The sequence below is a fragment of the Drosophila guanche genome, unplaced genomic scaffold, assembly GCF_900245975.1.
Source record: "Drosophila guanche unplaced genomic scaffold, DGUA_6, whole genome shotgun sequence".
NCBI lineage: Eukaryota > Metazoa > Arthropoda > Insecta > Diptera > Drosophilidae > Drosophila > Drosophila guanche.
This window is the reverse complement of record NW_022995744.1, coordinates 505,511-525,235: the sequence shown is the minus strand read 5'-3', so window position 1 is coordinate 525,235 and position 19,725 is coordinate 505,511. Positions and strand designations below refer to the sequence as shown.

The window sequence follows — 19,725 nt, the reverse complement described above, 5'->3', positions numbered from 1 at the left end:
TTTTGTCCTTTGTTCTTGTTGTTATCATTGTCGATGTCGTTTTGCCTGGAGGTATTCGTACTCGTAGGATCAGTTCCGGTCGCCCCCTTCATGTTGATGTCAGTTAAGTTGATCTACTCATTCAATCTTTTCTTTTTTTAACAATAGCTTAATTTTTCGTGAGTTTTGTTCTGAATTAAGGCATTTTGTTGTATTTTCGCATATGTTTCCATATGTTTCTCCAAAACTATCGCCTTTGATTTCCTCCAATGAGTATATGTATCTTTAATCTTCAGGATTAGCCAATAAGTATGTTTTTCATGTAGCTTACGGAATAATCTTATGGCAATTTACCTTTTCTCCAACCATTTCAATCAATAATTCAATCAAGAAGTTCATACATTCATAGGGCCGACTGCGTGTCTGTGTTAACTTTTACCTTCTTTACTTTTCATTCGGGGCCAAATGGAATAGCGCAAATTTGAGCTGATTTAATGCAGATATCAGATTGTGTGTGGTGTGTTTAAGCACTTTGTATAATGTAAAGCCGGGCTCGTGCTCAATGACTTCCGTTTCATACACACACACAAAATAGATTTTCTTATATGTACATATGTATTTTCCTTAGGAGTATTTATGTGAACCCCTCACCATCTTAGCATAAAAACATTGTCCTGAACGGATTGAAAATAAAGATATCTGTAAGATAACGAGTAGCTCGGTCATTTCACGACGAAGACACAAATCTTATTTCAAACAGGCGCCACTGGACGAATGTGCGACGCCACCAAAATGGCTTCATCTTTTCGAATTCCTCCAGAGCTAAGTGCCAGAATACATACTTACTATGTAAGTATGTATGTACAAACTTACATATGTACATGGTGAGAGGCTTTTTAATGGGTCAATTAGGTGTGGTCAACCATAGCCTGGTTGCCTGGTTTATGTATATTTGTATGTATGTACAGCTGTGTGCAATGAAATAGTAGTGCCGCACCTCACCACTTTCAAAACTATTTTTAAGACATTTTCAATCATCCAAATTAAACAAGTGATACCTTTTTAGAAAGTCTGAAATGTACACATTAGAAAACTGAAGAAATCCTGGAGCATTTGCATTCCATCTTCTTGTTTTACATGACTCTGCAAAAATACCCATGAAAAGTGCTGTTCAATGAAATAGTAGTGCATTTTTTGAAAATCGGAAAAAAAACCGAAACTCAAGTTAATAGGTTCTAATAGTTCTTGAGGTTTAATATTTAGTTGTTTATCAATTTTGATTTAATTTCTTCCTTGCTCCCGCCAGGAATAAATCAATAAGGTCCTGCCCAAGCTTACATAGGGTTTTAGCCAATATTTTGATAACCACTGGCTCTCACTTTGCTCTGGTTGCCGGAATTGCATTTATTATAATGCTTTTGGCATCCCCCCATAATATTTTGATGACATTCAGATCCAGGGACTGATTTTAGCATGGAAAAAAACCGCTATTTTCAGGTGAAATACAATTTCTGGCGATCTTTCTTGAGTATTTCGGATCAATATGTTGTTGAAAGAATCTTTTTAAAGGTATTTTTCAACTGAAATATTAATGTAATGTATGAAAAAGTATGCTAGCCAATACAATTTTGTGAAATGCTCCAACGAAAGGATAGGAAGTGGCACTTCATATGGGATGGAACTCATAGGGCTCAACCCAACATGCCCAATACCTTTTTTTTTCAAGAATTCGTGCACTAATATGATGTCTGTGTACTCCAAACATATTCTTTTTAGGGCTTCTTACCATATTATACAACTTTACACTCATCAGTAAAAAATATTTAAGAGTAGCTTTCTGGGACTTCTTGCAATTAAATAATGTGTAGTCTGCTGTCTGCGAACTGTCATAACACTTACAGAGCGATATAAAATTTGTTTCATAATTTTTGAGGATATTGAAGACCTTGACCCAACCTTCGACCATCTTCGACCAAGTTCTAAAAGATAAGTTTTTCGCATAAAAGATCAGTTTTCAGGGATTCTAGTTCTAGTTTCTAGTTAAAATGGTTAATTGCAATAGTAAGAATACATTATTACTTAGTTTTTAATTCCATTATACCTCTTCGCTTTAGTTTTTAATCTAAATCCTAGGTATCCTCTACTAGAGAAAACAATAGTTTTCTCAAAGCTCCAAAATCAAAAATACAGCCATGTCCAAACATTTCTTTCATCAAAATATTTAATATAATAGATTAAGTTCCGGCACTACTATTTCAATGTTGTACACATTTTTTTTACAATATGGGTCAGACTAAGAATTAAAAACGCATTTAATTATATTTTGTTTCAATTCGTGATAAATATATAGAAAAAATCGAATTTTCCTGATATTTACCGTAGCTTGACCATTTTACTGCCCTTGCACAACCCTCGGCAAAATAACAATCAACCCTGAGGTCTTACAGAGATGACAAAAACAATAGGAACAACAATAAAGCTTTCAAGCTTTACCAAATTTGCTTTCTCGCGCTAAAAATGTACTAAAAGGTAAGTGACAGCTTTTCAAAGCTTTAATGTTAATAAACTTAAATATTCCCATGAGTCAGTCTAGTCCTCCCCGCAGACGGAGGTGGTAAGAATACTTGATACCACAACCGTTGCACCACAGGCGGCCAAGGGATTGCCTCTCCGACGGTGACCGGCTGTCTAGGCAAGCATCCTGGGCACCTGACAAATTTCTCTATCCATTCAGGCCAATTTTCAACGGAATTTCCTTTTACCTAATGATCTTTTAAACTGAGCCAAAAGGTAGCAAGCAATTTCTCAGCCTTGACGAGGGCAATGCTGCGCATTCATTCATAAGGAGTGCTCCGATACCGATGAGCGCATACACTTTAAACTGAAGAGTTTCTGCACTTGAGTCTTTATTCATTCATAAATTGTCTGTTAGCACAGTATGGCTTCCAAAAAGCAGCGGCACTCAAGTACTCTCTGAGAAATCTCTGAGACATCTGGCCAAAGGTGTTTCAAGAAGTGGGATGTAGTAGTGCAATGTAGAAGATGCAAAATATGCAAATTCAATGAGGTGACAGAATGGACTTAAGGAGGATAATATTTGTAGAGTTGTTTTCGAGTTAGTTGGTTTAATAAGTTTAAACTTTGTTTTCTTATGATTTACTTGACCTGTATAAGAGAAATAAACATACACATACAGATTTAAAATATTTATTTCAAAATCTATTCTCAAATTAAGTACAACTCTAAGTATTGCACATATCAAATCCACGTTATTAAGATCTTCAGCCTACGTAATCAATTTTAGAAAGAAAAAACATTTTTGCAACTCTCCTCGAAACAGTTTGCAAACAAAAATATATAATAGCGGAGTCAAGGAGTCCTCCTACCTGCAGCTCTGGTACTTGAGACTCAAGAGGTCGGGAAGCTGAGAGCTCTTCAGCTCAAGTGGAAGAGGCGCACACTTGAGGGCACAGACTAAGAACTGTGAAGAAAACAATCCAGGCAAAGTATCGGTACGAGCAGAAGAACAATTTTCAAGGAGTGCAAAGGTATAGGATACCGAAATTCCGCTTAAAGCCGCCGACGGTGCTGTTTTTGTGCCATTCCCATTCCCAACGATGGCCCAGAGGGTCGTAGGTGCAATTGCGTTTATTAGCACCGCACCCTCACCCCTTGGGATGGCACAATGAGACCTTGTTCAGGTCTTTGTAGTTGTTCGCATTCATTGAACAATTTTCGAATGCTGAATGAATTCTGAATGGAAATTCTTTGAGCAGGTTTCTGATGCGCTTGATTCGCTCTGGGTTTGTCACCGTACTCGGTGCTGGATGGTATTACCTGCACTATACGAAATTATAAGAATCGTCCGGAAAGTAGCTATGAGTTGGCATCATTAATTTGTGCAATTTTAAGTGTCGTGGAAAACGACTGCGACCAACTCTGTTGGCGCACCCGATCCCCAACCCAAATTATGTCCGTGATTAATTAAAAATTCCAATGATTTGGCGAAAAATGTCTTTGTTGTCAAAATTGCGGCTTAGAATCAGAAGACCACACAAACTGTTTCGATATCTTTTATGTTCTGCAGAACGAGTTTATACTTCAAGAGCGGTGCAAATGAATGTATTATTATACCCGGTACTCGATGAGTAAATAGGGTATACATATTATATTTGTGGTCGTTTCCGACCACATAAAGTATACATACATATGAATATAGTAAGTATCAATAGACGAGTCTATATACGTGGTCACGCTCCTTTAGCTCGCCCCCTTCGCTAGAGCCGCACACTGCAAATCCACGGAAGAGGCAGAGACGCGGCAGAGGCAGAGGCCGTACACTGCGCGAAGCAGAGTGTGAATGTGATAATGTGCAAAAAAAACAAATATTAGCTGAGGGACGGGGTAGGTTTAGCCACTGCAAATTAATTTCTTCATTCTGGCTATAATAATGATCCAATCGGATCCAAATTGGTGATCTGATAGATATGGTCCTTCCCTACAGAATGCAGTTTTTAGTTTTCTTTTATCTTCAATTTTGGGATTTTTTCGCCCTTTTGCGGGGACGCAAGGGGGCGGGGCTCATTTTTCAAATACATTTGTAACAGTGTGAGCATACAGTCTGGATGCAAAATTTGTTGGCTTTAGCTTTTATAGTCTCTGAGATCGAGGCGCTCATAGGGACGGACGGACAGACAGACATGACTCAATCGACTCGGCTATTGATGCTGATCAAAAATATATATACTTTATGGGGTCGGAAACGTTTCCTTCTGTGCGTTACATACAACCGTTATTCCCCACAAATACAATATACCCTATTTACTCTTCGAGTACCGGGTATAAAAAGTACTGATACTGAAACCACGGTACTACTGAGTACCAGATATAAAAGTAGTGACGTTGCTCCTTTCCTATCATAGCAGTTTTGTTTGGCCTGATTAAACTTTTTAACGATACATTCATGTGGCCCTTTGTGACTAGCACATACTGTGGCCCTAGGAATATTTATATTCAATAGGCATAATGCCAAGTACCGATAGAATTAGAAAGTGTTAGGAATCAGTTGAAAAAGGTAAAAAGAGAAAAAAGGAAAAAGATCCTTAGGTCGATGTATTGATCAGTATTAATGATAACCAAAACTGTTATTCGTAAATTCATTCCACGCCGCGCAGTGCGAATAGTTCGCACCCTGCAAGTAATTCAAGTCCATCATACCTTAACAACCATCCTATATTAGTCACTAAACCCCTGCTAACAACCATCCTATGACAGATTTCCAAATTTCTCCAAAAGAACCTACTTGTCCAGCAATTTGCCAGGCCTGTCGACTTAAAGACCATCAAAGCCACTCAATTTTGCACATTTTATTAAAACAAAAAAATACAACAGTTGACATGTGTGTCAAATTTAATCTGACAAATTTCCGGTTCAGTTTATTTACATACATACATATATTTCTATACGTGTATATTTTGAACACTAGTTTCTAAATGAGTGGATTAAATACAACTATGTATCTAACTAAACTAAATGTGTCAAACCTTTTGGCTATGGAGTAGCAGATAACAAGCTTCAATACGAGTCCAAAATTTTGTATTTGTAATCGAGATTCTTCAGTTCTACGGTTTTGGTAATAATTTTTATATTTGGTACTTGAAGAATAAAAGGGTTATTTTTAATTTGTGGTCGAAGAAATTGGCGTAAAGCTCAGAAGGAAACTTTTCCGTCCCCATAAAATCAGTCCATCCGTTTTGCTGAGAGCCTATAGACAGAGACTATAAAAGCTACAGCCATCATATTTTGCATCAATTTTGAAGGAAAAAAAAAAAAACAAAAAACGAAGCTCTGTTTCTAATGGTTATATCAATCAGATTCTCGTATTAGGGTCGAATCATTATTATAGCCAGAATGAAGAAATTTATATGAGTGGCTAACCCACACCTACTGCAGGTGGTCATCGACAGCTTGCTCATTCTCTTTCACTCGAACAACATACCTCGTGTAGCAAAAAACTGTACAATTTCAAATTAGATAAAACTCACATGTTTACATAAATGTTACATGTTACGTACATATGAACATATGTATGCATGACTGATACCGACAGATACTTACTGATACCGGGTATTAAAGAAGTGACGCGTAATAACGCGACCCACAACGTTCCTCCTCTTAAGATTTAATTCAGCTACACAATATATTTAAAATTTCATTTTTCAATAACCAATAGGATTTATTTATTCGATTTAATCCATTTAAGACTAACTTTCTGCGCAAAAAACTTATATTTACTGTACATTCGGGAAGTTGATACGACTCACTACCCACATACACTACGCTTCTACCTTCAGCTCGCACACATTGGCGTTGGGAGAGGTCTGAGAACTGCAGCCAGAGTTGGTGGACAGATTGAATGTGGGACTCTCGGAGCCGCCTTTCTTCTGCTTTACGCGACGATTCTGGAACCAAATCTTAACCTGCTTTTCGGAGAGCCGCAGCCGATTGGCGATCTCGATGCGACGTAGACGGGACAGATAGGCATTGTGAGAAAACTCCCTTTCGAGCTCCAATAGCTGTGTGCTGGTGAAGGCAGTTCGAATCCGTTTGCTTGAATCGGCATAGTCGCTGATGAGTGGGGTGATGTCCGATGCCCCGGCCGAGGACTTCAGTGGAGAACTGTTGGGGGAGCAGGAAGACTCGTGCTTAAAGCGCTTCCCATGGGGCTGTTCATCAAAGTTGGTTGTGTAATCCAGTGAGGCCGACGAAGACGCCGATGGTGATGTACAGAAGCTGCCTGGTTCAGCGAGGGGCAGAGGGCAGGCCGGTCCCGGAGCTCCTGCATATAGCGAGTGAAGAGGCATCTGCTGCGAGCTGCTGCTTGGGTTGGCCGAGAGCGGAGGCGATGGATAGCAGCTCTCATACTGACTGAACCCGCTTGACTTCCTCTTGGTGGCGAAGAGCTGGGCATAAGGATGATAGAGCGAACCGGAACTGGTGCCGGCATGGGTATGGTCATGGGGACGCTGCTGGAGTGCAGCTGCAGCTGCCATTGCTGCCTGCTGCTGTTGTTGCTGTTGCTGGATGCCCAGGGAGAAAAGATAGCTGCCCACATAGCTGGCCGGATATGGCAGAATGGGGATGCTGGGCATCATGGCAGCCGCGGCCACCGCGGCGACTGCTGCACTGGCTCCTTGACTAGCGGAGCTGGAAGGTTCCTTTTTCTTGCTCAAGGGCGTCATATCGCTGAGAAGAGAATCCATCAGAAAAGAGCGCGACATTTTCTTTATTGATTTTGGCCTAGACAGAGGTAGTGAACACGATCGCCGACTGAACGAGACTGTCTGGCTGCTGGACCGCTTTCCGTATCTTATATAGGCATCGACCCTGTCTCGGGGGTTGTTTTCTACGCTCACCCCTGATGGCCAACTCGAGGGTGGTTTGTGGGTCTCTTCAGCCATTAAGTAACCATTTAGCGGCAACTATTGCCATTTACGCTCCGCCATTGGCTCAGATCATTCACAATGGAGGGTAGAGTTCTAGCAGAGGCCTGGCAGAATGAGTGCGTGGCACAATGCGTACCCTCTGTGTGTGAGTGTGCGTTCAGTGTGGAACGAATCTTCCTCACAATATTTGTATTATGTCTCGAGCTTAATTGAAAGTTGAGACTGCTAAACAGCTTTCTAACCGGCACTGAATTGGTTCAGGCTAAGTCAGATCAAGTTACGATTGGTCGCATAGTGCCCAGATTTCAAATTCTCTTCCATTTTGTGCATCTCTCTCTGGTGTAGGTTTTCCCTTCATTCATTTCATGGGTAGCGAGAATAATTTAGGTAAGTTGCAAAATTGTTCCAGTTCTGTAAACTGTTCATTTTACCATCTATATATTATTTATTTTGACAGTAAAAATTTCAGAGCAGCGTCCAGGTGAGGTGCTTGAGAAAATATTCCGCAGTCGCATATTTCACATATTTAATTTGATATTTTTTCGATTTGTGGGTTTTTCCTAGATGCATGAAAAATAATGGTGACATTGGTCTATTCAGATATATGAAGTTTTATCTTAATGAAGGTTTTTCAAATAAAAGTTTATGCTTTACATGTACATACATACGTGTTTATGTACATACCTATGTGTTTATGTATTTACAGACGCATGCAATCTGTGTACACTGTGGCTGGTCAATGGGATAAGTATTTGGAAATATTTGAACACCTAAGGTTTTGTTTTTCCTAGCCAGAAAAGTTGTCTTATAGCAGGATGCAATTTATACCACATGTACATTTGTATGCATGAATGTAGAGATATATGTATGTATTACAGACCACATAATGTATTACCAATCGATTAGTTTGGAATCCATGAAGAAACACAATCCCTTGACCGTTTAATGTAAATTTCATGCCAAGTTATGACCCAAGTGGCTACCGCTGTCGAGTGCTATAGCTATAGTTCTACTGCCACTGCCCTCTGTCTCCTCCTGAACCTAACGCATTGTCAACCAATCTATACCAATCTCCTTTGGGTCCTCGCGTTATTTTATTGATTCATTCTTCTGCTTGTGCAGGGTCGCTGAACAATGCCAGGATCATGCATCAACCGAGTCCATTCAGGTCTGTTTCATTCATTGATGGTCTTGCAGAAGATCCTAGACTCGACGCACGTCGAGCCATTGTCTGCGTAGCAGTGTGTTTTGGTCCGGTCAGGCTATGGTACCAGACAGAGCGACGCCGCTGCCGACGGCTTTCAAACTATTGAAGAAATCGTGTTGTTTTTAGGTTACATTACATAGAATTATGGCTGCAGTTATATCATTTGTTAAATGACTTTAAGGATTTACCTTTAATTGTCCTTTTCATTGCATTGTCTTGAAGGTGCTACATTGTCATTGGCCTGGCAGCAGTTGATCGTATGTTAAGTGGCTATAAAACCGATCACAATTGCTGACGTTAATTGTTGTTCAGCTACTTTGGACCCGGATCTAGATCCCGATGCCTCCATGTAGGCGATTCGATTTTTCGCCTCCTTTTTAACAGTTGTTAGCTTCTGCTTAATTGGCGGGCTGTGCAAAAAAGGACCAGGACCTGGATCAGCATCAGGCCTAGTAATAGGAGCAGCAGCTGCTGTTGTGTTCATATTTTTTGCCGAGATTCCTTGGATTGGAAGCCTTTCTATTTTGTTTCTTTTTTTTTGGCGTTGCGTTGGTCTCGTGCGCAGCAAAAGAACAAGAGCAAATAGTTTCTAGCCGCCTTTTAACAATTGTTTGGGCCCTTAAGATTTATTGACCACTTCCGTTTGTTGTCCATTTAACGCTTGATTGGGTCAGAAACTATTTGTTCCTACAATTAGATCGTGCCCATTCCTCATCTTTTTACATACATATTTATATAAATATCATCTGCTATAGATTTCAAAATATGTATATAGATATATCAAGTTTGTGATCTCGTATCGGAATCACTGAGAAATTTTATTTTAATTGTGAACAAAACTTGACTAAACGCTGAACAAATGAAAGCATAACCAAATATTTATACCCCGAGGAAGAGGAATACTTTCAACCGGATTTATCCAGCAGAAGGGTGGTGTTTCAAGGAGCCTCGAAAACCACCACCGTCTAGGGGAGATCGAGACGAGCCGGCCCGGGTTGAAATGGCTAGAGATTGCGTTAATCATTTATTGACATTAATTGGTTGTGACATTTGCATGTTGACTGATTGTTGTAGTTGCCATTGTTGCTACTTAAATGTGGCGTGCATTCGAGGGTTTGTATATCCAAGTATTTTTTTTATATAACAAATATGACTTTATTATACCATAGCGTAAGTAGTACCTATGTATGTGTGTACATACATATGTGTGTATATGCATACGTAGGAACACGAATACGAGTTGAATTTACCCGTGAATAATGTACTATTAGAATGAGCTTGGAGGTTGTATCTGGTTTTGAGTTGCGTGTTGCTGAATAAATATGCCACAGGGTTTGTTTTTTCCGGATCAGAGAAAGTAAGTTTCTGTTCTATCAGGATAGAATATTTTGGTGCTCAGAAAAACTATGTATATCAAAGTACTTTACCGCAAAATGTTCACAAAATATAAAAAAAAAAACAAAGGACGTTTTTTTTCTTTTTTTTTCATGAATGAAAAGTCAGTGTTAAGGGACAAAGGACATCTAACAAAAGGACCCACCAACGATCCACACTTGCAGTCATAGGCAGTTTTGATGGTTTGTCCTCCGACAGAGATACTCAGGTACTCCTGATTCTTAGAGAGAAAAAATCCATGTATGTACATGCATTTACACATACCGGTAAATATCTATTTATCCATGTGTATAGGCTTCTTTTTTTATATGTGGTCAAGGCAGCGCTGGACCCAGGGACAATGCTATTAATCAGGACACTCGAAGAGTTTTGTCTGTTGTGGTCAATATTGTGGCTATGTCAAGGGGCCTGCTGTTGCGGGATATGAGAAGAGTCTAACGAGTGTAAAATCCAAAAAGAGAGAAACACTTAAACACTTAACGTCTAATCAAATTACATAATAAACAACAAACAAACCCAGAAACGCTTCGCACCCTTATGGCCGCCACTTACCCTTACTATGCTATCAGCAGCGTAACAGCCAGTTAATAAAAACAGAATTTACAATCATAAAACGCTTCAGTGCCCCTCTCTCTGTTCTCGCCGGCACGCGTTGGGCTAGGTCTAGGTCCACACATTCAACCCCCAGCTGCACATTAATTCATAATGAAACCGATTTCGCTACGGCTTGAATGATTTGGTTGTGCTCTTCGTTCATTTATAACATCATACAAGCATCCACAAAGAAAAAAGCGGGAAAGCTCGAGCCTTCCCTCACAGCTAAGACCTTAAAATATAAAAATCGACTTAGTCATACCTTAAACTAATACTAATGCTAAACTTGAACCATAGTCAGTTCCTGGGGTCTGTGAAGCCCGCCATAATGCACGGCACCAAGCTGAATAACGTTATGGCTGGATACGTCTGCGACGAATGACTGAATGAATTTTACTAATAATTACTGCCCAATATTTCCATCATACTCGTATAGTCCTTCAGAGACTCAACTTCGACTATTAATATTCGCATGCCTGATGTTGAACCCCATCCAAGTACCCCATCCAGGACCACATTCCGCTGCAAAACACACTTGATCTGCCTCAGCTCCTGAATATGAACATTTTACGGCGGGTTAATCTCCTCCATTTTACGTATATATGTATGCCCAATTGAATATCGCGGGAATGCGGCATTTATTTATTTGTATTGGAAGTATTTATACCACATTCAACGCCTCAAATGAGGTCTTAAGGAACGGGATGCTTTACTTCCGCGTACATCAATGCCCCCCCCCCCCCCCCCTTTACTCCCCTCTCCAGTTGTCGTCTTTGGGACGGCCATCTGACCTGGTTCATACTCTGGTTGACATCACTTTTTCCACTTTTTAGCCATGGAGTCTCAATTGTAAATTAAGTCTCACTCTGCGGATTCTGCATGTGGCAACTGTCCAGCGGCAAATGGGCTGACTGTCTCCGACCACTCCGACCAGTGCAGCAGTCAATATATTTTGCCACTCCAATGGCAACTACAGCTGTTGGTGATCCAGTTTGGCAACCGAATCGATAACGTAACAGTTACGTCCGTTTCCGTTTTGTCCATATGTCCACCAGTCAATTGAATTTCAGGACCAACGGATACTGCGATCACAGTTGACTGACCAGTATTGTCACAACCAAAGCTGCAAGATTTTGTGTCACGGCTTGCCTGACCTTACAATCAAATGATTTAACTGCTTTTATGCAAAGCAATAATTTATCGTTCGTCTGGACGTGGAGGAAGAAGGAATCAGGAGCAGTGGACTCACACTTCACGTCGTAGCATTTCACAGTCCAGGTGGCAAAATACATGGAGTTCCTGTGTATAAGACTGGTTCTTCCCGGCCAGTCTATTTTTATTTCTTGCTGGTGTTTTTCTTGCTAAAAACTGTTTCTTTCTCGCTATTGATATAGACCATGTTTTATTTCTTGGTGATTTCAACCTGCCATTTACCTTTTGGTCTTCGGTTAACGAATTGTATAACCTTGTGCTCATGCCATGACATGAGCTCGGATCCTCACTATAACTGATAAACTTCTACCATCCCACTTTCGAAGTGTCGGTCGATATAAGACATACTCTGTATCGGATCGAGTACGATCGGGCCTTCCCCCTAAGCCCTCCAGTAGCTTTAATTTTTATTGTTGTTGTCATTCTTTCTCGCTCTCACACTCTGCCTCATGCCGTGTGCTGCTCTGTGGTAGGGTGCCGAGTTAAAAGGGCGTGTTTGTGTGAGTAGTGATGACAGAAGTAGATGACAGATGTAGAACAAATGTAGAAAAAAGAATGTAAAATTCGTAAAAAACCGCAAAGGTACAGATGTGCTACTGAGTACCGGGTATTCAACTTTTGACGCTTACGAAGCGTCTCACAAACGTTCCCACTCGTTTTTTTCTGTATAGGTGCTTTAATTCGGCGTCGTTTAAGACACTGCTCATAAAAATCCGTGGAGAGAAGGCGGATCTAAAATTGGTTGCTAAACCAAACCCTTAGTTTTCCGTTAAATACATACATTTTTCCAGCTGAAGCCGGAAATACCCTGGCAGTTTTAGCAGTATTTATGTTGATGTTTCCATATAACATCCATATAATTCATCTCCATTATATCTCCATATTTATATCTCCAGCTCAGTAGGGCGTTCGACTTTTTAAACCACTCTCTTCTTTCCTAAAAGCTTGACCATATAGGGTTTCCGCCTAAAGATTCTTCAAAGAGTTATCTTCAAAAACTTGTATCTTTTCTTCAACTGTAGCCATCTAAGCCCTTACTTTTCACACTCTTTATTAATGACCTAGTTCTCGAGTACTTATGTGTGCGGATGATGTTTAGCTATATGTCCAGTATACACACAACTCTCTATAACTTTCAGTCATGGTTCTGTGAAATTTAGAACTGTGAATTTTAAAGTAATGACATTTCATCGCTTATATGCTTCTTAAGCCTTCTGCTGTACTTCTCTTTTAAAAATTAACTTTTGATTACCTTTTATTGTTGAGCAGGACCCCAAGTTATAGTTTTCTGACTACTATGAGACTACCAAAGTAGATTACTTTTAATAAACCCTCCATCGTAAGTCGTTGAAAAATTCTTAGTGTAATTTTTATGCGCAACTTAACCAAAGGGGACGCAGATAGATAGCCGCATTAACTTTACAATTCTCATTAGGCCCCACTAGATCCATCTTTGTTCCTTTATTCCTTTATTCCTATGCCCTGCATGAACCGTTTAGGGTTTTATGCTAGGATTATAATTCCCTCTACTACATAATATCCTCTTCTAACCCGTGGTTAGTTTTATTTCCTTTGTTTTTGGCCCTTTTAGTTCTGTTTAGTTCTAATTTTCCTAGAGTACTGTCTATCATCTTTCTTTAATGCATGTTTGCTACTAGTTCGGATTCACTCATGGCGCGTCATGAGGCAACGCCCCTCGGTCGGCTTGTTGTCGCATGGTCCTCTTGATGGTGCAGTCATCAACATCTAGAACAACGTCCAGAACAGTTAGTTAAATTTTTCCTGTGCGTTTTTGTTAATTATCCCGTTGGATACGAAAATGGTTAATAACCATCTAATAACTGCACACCCTAAAGCAGACTTATTTTGTGACCAAGTCCCAATACAAGCAATCTGTACCGATCAACCACCATCAACATATGTACATATACCAATACTAACTCACATGGAACGTCCTTAGCATGTTCGGACAAGCTGGAATTTCCTTAACAGGGGATGGTCATATTGGCCTAATCAATGTACACAAATTAAACTACGTGCGACCTATGACTATGCACGAGGTAGATTGCAAGCTCATCTATAAGCACTGCGTGTGCTGAAATGTAGCTGTACCTTTTTTTGTGTATCAACCATAGACCAGTTCGAAATCGACTACAATTGTTTCATTTTCATTGGTTGGTACAAAATTATACTCATGTACCAAAGTAGCGCCATCTGGTCATATCGTAATGGATGCTGCTTGATTTTGACTGCTTGACGCTAGATGGCGTTTGGTACAACCAAAGACAATAATAGTCGTTATTAATTCTGACCTCACCTTTTCCATCGAAAAAAATTAGGGCTTGAAGTAATTTTTCGAAATATTTCGAATTTTCTGATTGGTTGAAAGTCAAAAAGTCGAAAAAGTATTTATTTTAGAACATACAGATGTGTTCAACGAACTTTCAAAACTATTTTTAAGACCCTTCCAGTCTTTCGAATTGAACAAGTGATACCTTTTTGGAAGGCCTGAAATGTATGCATTTTAACCTCGAAGAAATCAATTACACTTGCTCTCCATCTTTTTGTTTTTCTTGATTTTTAATACCTACCGATCAAATCTGCTGTTCAATGATATTGTAGTGTTTTTTTAGAAAACCGAAATAAACAAAACAATTGAAATGTATTTAATGCTCTATATGTTTCATGAGGTTTAACATGTAGTTTTTGTTGAAATTTTTGTTCACAATACTCTCACTCCCACCTGGCATGTGTACATAAAGTCCTGCCCAAGCTTAAATAGGATCTATGACTTTATTTCTTAAACCACTTGGCAAGACTGTGCTGTGGCTGACGGATATAAAATCGTAATAATGCATTTCACATTCCTCAATAAGATTACGTTGGGATTTTGGTTTAGAGACTGAGCTGGACATGGGAAAGTGTCAAACTTTTCAGTTTATCTCGTTGAACTAATCTTTTAGGAGGCCTTTTTAAATGGTAATATTACTGTACCGCATTAAAAAATTTTCTGCCACTTATTGGCGTGGCCCATTAAAAAGACAGGTGTTGAAAAACCCGCTACACCATCAAGTTATTACCTCAAACAAGTCGGGAAAATTAAGAATTCTCTTTAGAAAAATTTGCTTTTTGCATTAACATTTTTTAACGAAATTCAGTCCGTGTGCAAGTGTCTAGTGAGTAAAAGTAACAAAATAACTAAAGGTGCAAACCAACAATGCGTAGAGAAGTGTGAGACGGTACCGGTACTCAGTCAGCATGTATGTACATATTACACGTAACCTATGTAAATCTATTTTTTTTTTGTCTGTCATAACTTACAGAAGCTATACATTTTTGTGCATAATTTTTGAGGATATTCAATGCTAGGGAATGCGGTCATCCATCTTATACCATCGACTAAAATATACGTTTTTCGCAAATACAATCAATTTTCCGGGCTCGTTTTTATAGTTGATTTCTTCAATCTTCTGTATTTGTGCGAATAACGGTTGTATGTAACGCACAGAAGGTCGTTTCCGACCCCATAAAGTATATATATTCTTGATCAGCATCAATAGCCGAGTCGATAGAGGCATGTCTGTCTGTCCGTCTGTCCGTCCGTCAGTCTTGTTTGTCGGCTAGTTCTCATAGACTATAAGAGCTAGAGACACTAAATTTTGGCTCCGGACTGCTGTATGCTCACACTGAAGCCAGTGTATTTCAAAAATGAGCCACGCCCCCTTCCGCCCCGCAAAAGGGCGAAAACCTCCCAAAGCTAAAATTTTAAAGATAAAAGAAAACTAAAAACGCTATTCCATAGGGAATGACCATATCTATCAGACCACCATAATTGAGATCATTATCATAGCCAGAATGAAGAAATTAATTTGCAGTGGCTAAAACCACCCTGTCCCGCAGCTTGTGATCCCTCGAGCTAAAAAATCGTGTTGGCGTGAGAAGTGTGTTACATGTAGATGACAGATGAAGAAAAAATGTAAAATTTGACAAAAAACGCTACGGTACAGATGTAGTACTGAGTGCCGGGTATAAAAGTTGTGACGCGTAAGAAGCGTCTCACAAGTCCCTTCTCATTTTCTAAGATCTTTGTGATGGAAACCCAATTTATGTATATAATGCACCTTTGCAATGCGGATAAACACCATCTGAATATTCTCCACCAAAACCTACCCTCGTAGAAATTAGGCACTCGTACATTATTTATTTCAAATTCGTTTTGTTTGGTGTTCATTCTGGCCTGTTGCATAATCAGTGGGAGCCCCGCAACGCTGCACCCGCTCTCACAATACAGACCTATCAATGTCAAACACTCAGCTTACCTTCATCTGCAGCTTTCGCATGATGCGAGTCTCTTCCCAACGATCCAACTCTTCCCACTCCTTTCCACGCCTACGCAGAAGATAGTAGCGGTACATAACGATGGTTACGGCCAAGAGAAGGGCAAGGCCGGTACCGGCGGCAGCGCCTAGGACCGCAGAACTAACCATAACCATTTTGATGGTGGGTCCTTGTCACTGGAATAAGTTGACAGATAAATAAAACAGACGGGATTTTAATTATAACTGAAGTTGTAATTGTGAGCCATAAAAATATTCTCTCCATAAATTTCTTGTGTAGATCTTTCCAGCCAGGAAAGATGCATTCACATCGTGGTAGTTATTCATCAAGATTAGGGTTTTATCAAGAAAAATGTAATTTAAATCGCAACAAAATAAACTGGTTAAATGGCAAAACGAAAAGTCTTCCTTTTTGTAGGTTGCTCTTTGTTCTCCCTGAATCTGTGGTTCTCCAAAATCTCCACACTATCCCATGAGGATGGCTGAGAAGCGATGGGGACCCCCATGTACAATATTAGGGTCACTAGAGACAGCATTGCAATGGTAAGACGCATTTTTTACAGTCCACAGAAAACCACTCCGAGCAAGCTTAAGAATACTAATATGGTGAAAAACACATTTTGATGCCGCCACGAAGCTATTGTTATTGTCATTGAAAATAGCGGCAACTGTGTAAACTTAAATTTGGTAGTTTCCAAACATGATAGAATATCGAATTCTGCTGAGACTACGTCGTTTCTTTTTGTCATAAATGTGTATGTTAACAGTCAAGGTTCACATAATTAACGAATCCATTTTTAAGTATAGAGAAGTGGGGATGTGGCTTAAAGTCGGGTCCGTGTGCTGGGTATTTAGGAAAGTTAAATCGATTGGCTTATCGACAGTTGCATCGTCATTCTCTTCGTCCTCCACTTCTATATAGTAAGCTTTCCTTTCACCAGTTTCATCGTCGTCACCGCCTGCTTATATATCGTCATAGGAATCGTCAGCAGTAGGTTCGTTCTTTAAATGGGCTTCCTCTTCTGCGTTCTCACTGTCTTTCTGATAAGTGTTTGTGTTCGGGTTGAATTCTGTTACAATTAACGGTTTGATCACCTCCTGAACATCCTCCAAGGGTTTCGAAGAGATCATGGCAACACCCAAGCATCCGATTAACGTAAGAAAATACCACACACGCATTTCGTTCGCGTTTAAATGAAAGCTGTTTCGGCTTTTAGCAGAAACAAGTCTTTTTAAACACAATTTTCTGTCAAAAGAAAGTTTTCGTTTTATTCAAAGAAATTCAAACACATCGCTATAGTCTGACCGAATTATACATTTTAAGCAACGGCGAGAAACCGAGGCCTGGCATGGAAAACAACTGGACCATGTCCTCCGAGCCTGGGCCAAAATGGAGGACTTTTCTTCTTGGGAGCCGGAACTGTTATAGCATTGTTCTCTCCTGTGTCTTCATTGTTGCCATCTTCCTCATCAGCCTCATCTTTATTAGTGTCTTCGTCTTCAGAATCTTCGTCTATAGCATCTTCATCTTCACTGGAGTCTTCATCTGCTCCCACCTGGCTCTCTTCTTCAACCGCATCCGCGTTATCGGTGTCAGCGTCGCCATCAACAACAGCAGCAGTTTCTCCATACTCAGCTGGACGGGCAGCCACAAAACTTACAGCCAGGAAGGCCAACAGAGCTAAAACCATCTGAGTACGCATTTTGGACTTTGACTTAAGAAACTGCTTTCCAATTTCACTTGGCCTAGAGCTTTTTATAGAAAAAGCCTGGCCAAATTTGCCAGAATAGGGTGGGGAATATTACCGAAATCGGGTTATACGCAATTTTTATTTGAACAACTGTTTAAAGGAAAAGTTTTACAAACGTCTTTAGCAATGAGGTGTTCTTTGTTGTCTATAGAGAAGAGAAAACGAAGAGGGACGTGTGAGATGCTTCTAACGAGTCACAACTTTTATACCCGCTACTCAGTAGTACATCGGTACTTAAGTGCTCTTTTAGCTCGCCCCCCTCCCCTAGAGCCGCACACTGCACGAAGCAGAGTGTGAACTGAGAGAATGTGCAAAAAATAAGAAAACTGCTGAAGGGGTTTGGGATAGCCACTACAATTAATATCGTCTTTCTGGCTTTAATAATGATCCAATCGGATTTTAATTCAGTGATCTGATAGATATGGCTATTCTCTACGGAAATGCATTTTTACATTTCTCTTATCTTTAAAATTGTGGCTGTGGGAGATTTTCGCTCTTTGTGTGGCGGAAGGGGGTTTGGAGAAATTTTGAAATACACTTGTAACAGTGTGTGTGATATATCGTGAGTCTTCACACAAAATTTGTTGACTATAGCTTTTATAGTCTCTGATATTCAAGCGCTCATCAAGACGGACGGCAGACTTACGGACCGACAGGCATCGCTGTATGAACTCGCCTATTGATTCTGATCAAGAATATATATACTTTATGGGGTCGGAAACGCTTCCTTCTGTGAGTTAAATATGTACATCCACTTTTTTGCACAAATCAATAGCCCCTGTTTGCAGTTCGAGTACCGGGTATAAAAAAAGGTGATTTACAATCCAGCATCAGGACTCCAAGAATGTGTCGGTGGGAAGAGGGGAAATTGTGTAAAACAAAAAAAGCTGTTTGTTCCCATCCATGCCTGCGCAGTGGCAAAATGTCCGACTGATCTACTTAACTGTCACCTCTGCCAGAGGAGCTATCAACATTATAGTCGCCCTCAGTTCCATATGCTGTCACATATGCTGTATTCTGAAGAGCCACTAAGCAGACAAATATTAGAGTCCGTTTTTCTTCCGTTAACGATCAGATTTAAGCTGCATTACCATCTTAGTTGTAGTCCCTTTTGCTTATCGAGCACACTCTAAACTGCATACTTTTGCAATCAGTGCATAAGCCCATTTCGTGAGAAATATAATAACACTACTCGATACGATTTTGCCGCTTCGATCCAGACTAACGTTTTCTGAAAGATATGGGGCTTAGAAATGTGTTGATGATAATTTTTTTTTTCTATTGCAGAACTTTTTTGTAAAGAATTTTTAAAATCTGTTTTTTAACTTTTTCTTAGAGGTAGCGCTTTTTTTTACATAACCTAAGCGTCTTACATCTTGTTGTATCGGTCGGTTGAACAATTTTAGCTCAGCCGTCTCTTCATAGGTGTTTACGAGCAATACCCTAAACTAGACGTCGTTCAAAGCAAAGTTTCAAAGTTAAGCATTTCAAAGCTTAATATTTTTCAAACGGTAAGCCACAAAGTGTTTGGGTGTACATTATAGATGCATTCATCAGAAAAAAGATCCCAAAGAAAATAAATCCATAATTGCTAAAACCATTTTATTTCCCCCAGTCTGAAATATATATAAAGAATGTTAAGCAATGTATTGCTATTGCAATTAGGTGTATTGCTAACAACGTTTGTGCAGTTAGTCTTAATCTGCGTTATTTTTCTTGCTCTCATCGCTTTCCTCATCAACATCTATATCATCGTCTTGTTCCTCTGAATCATCTCTCTCTTGGATTTCCTGGTCTTCCTCATT

At 39.7% G+C, this 19,725-nt stretch overlaps 3 protein-coding genes across 4 annotated transcripts in view; all 3 read right to left on the bottom strand.

Annotated features, from left to right (window-relative positions):
* The window catches only part of LOC117579651 (synaptotagmin-5), a 32,990-nt gene extending 16,648 nt beyond the window's left edge, over window positions 1-16,342 (bottom strand). For both annotated transcript variants that reach the window (XM_034265634.1, XM_034265635.1), the window contains exon 1: window positions 16,152-16,342. In XM_034265634.1, coding sequence (XP_034121525.1) covers window positions 16,152-16,325 — 174 coding nt within the window. In that variant the 5' untranslated portion in view covers window positions 16,326-16,342. The remainder of the gene's footprint in view (window positions 1-16,151) is intronic.
* Window positions 6,256-7,825, bottom strand: LOC117579652 (homeobox protein Hox-B3a). Its single transcript, XM_034265636.1, has one exon. The coding sequence runs from the start codon at window positions 7,437-7,439 to the stop codon at window positions 6,315-6,317; it is 1,125 nt and encodes a 374-aa protein (XP_034121527.1). The 5' UTR covers window positions 7,440-7,825; the 3' UTR covers window positions 6,256-6,314.
* Window positions 16,343-17,411: 1,069 nt separating the features above from the next.
* Window positions 17,412-17,904, bottom strand: LOC117579656 (nucleoplasmin-like protein ANO39). Its single transcript, XM_034265639.1, has one exon. The coding sequence runs from the start codon at window positions 17,870-17,872 to the stop codon at window positions 17,489-17,491; it is 384 nt and encodes a 127-aa protein (XP_034121530.1). The 5' UTR covers window positions 17,873-17,904; the 3' UTR covers window positions 17,412-17,488.
* Window positions 17,905-19,725: the final 1,821 nt, after the last annotated feature.

Excerpts from the sequence above, each read along its gene's own strand:
- LOC117579652 (XM_034265636.1), bottom strand. The coding sequence starts at position 7,439 with ATGGCTGAAGAGACCCACAAACCACCCTCGAGTTGGCCATCAGGGGTG.
- LOC117579656 (XM_034265639.1), bottom strand. The coding sequence starts at position 17,872 with ATGCGTACTCAGATGGTTTTAGCTCTGTTGGCCTTCCTGGCTGTAAGT.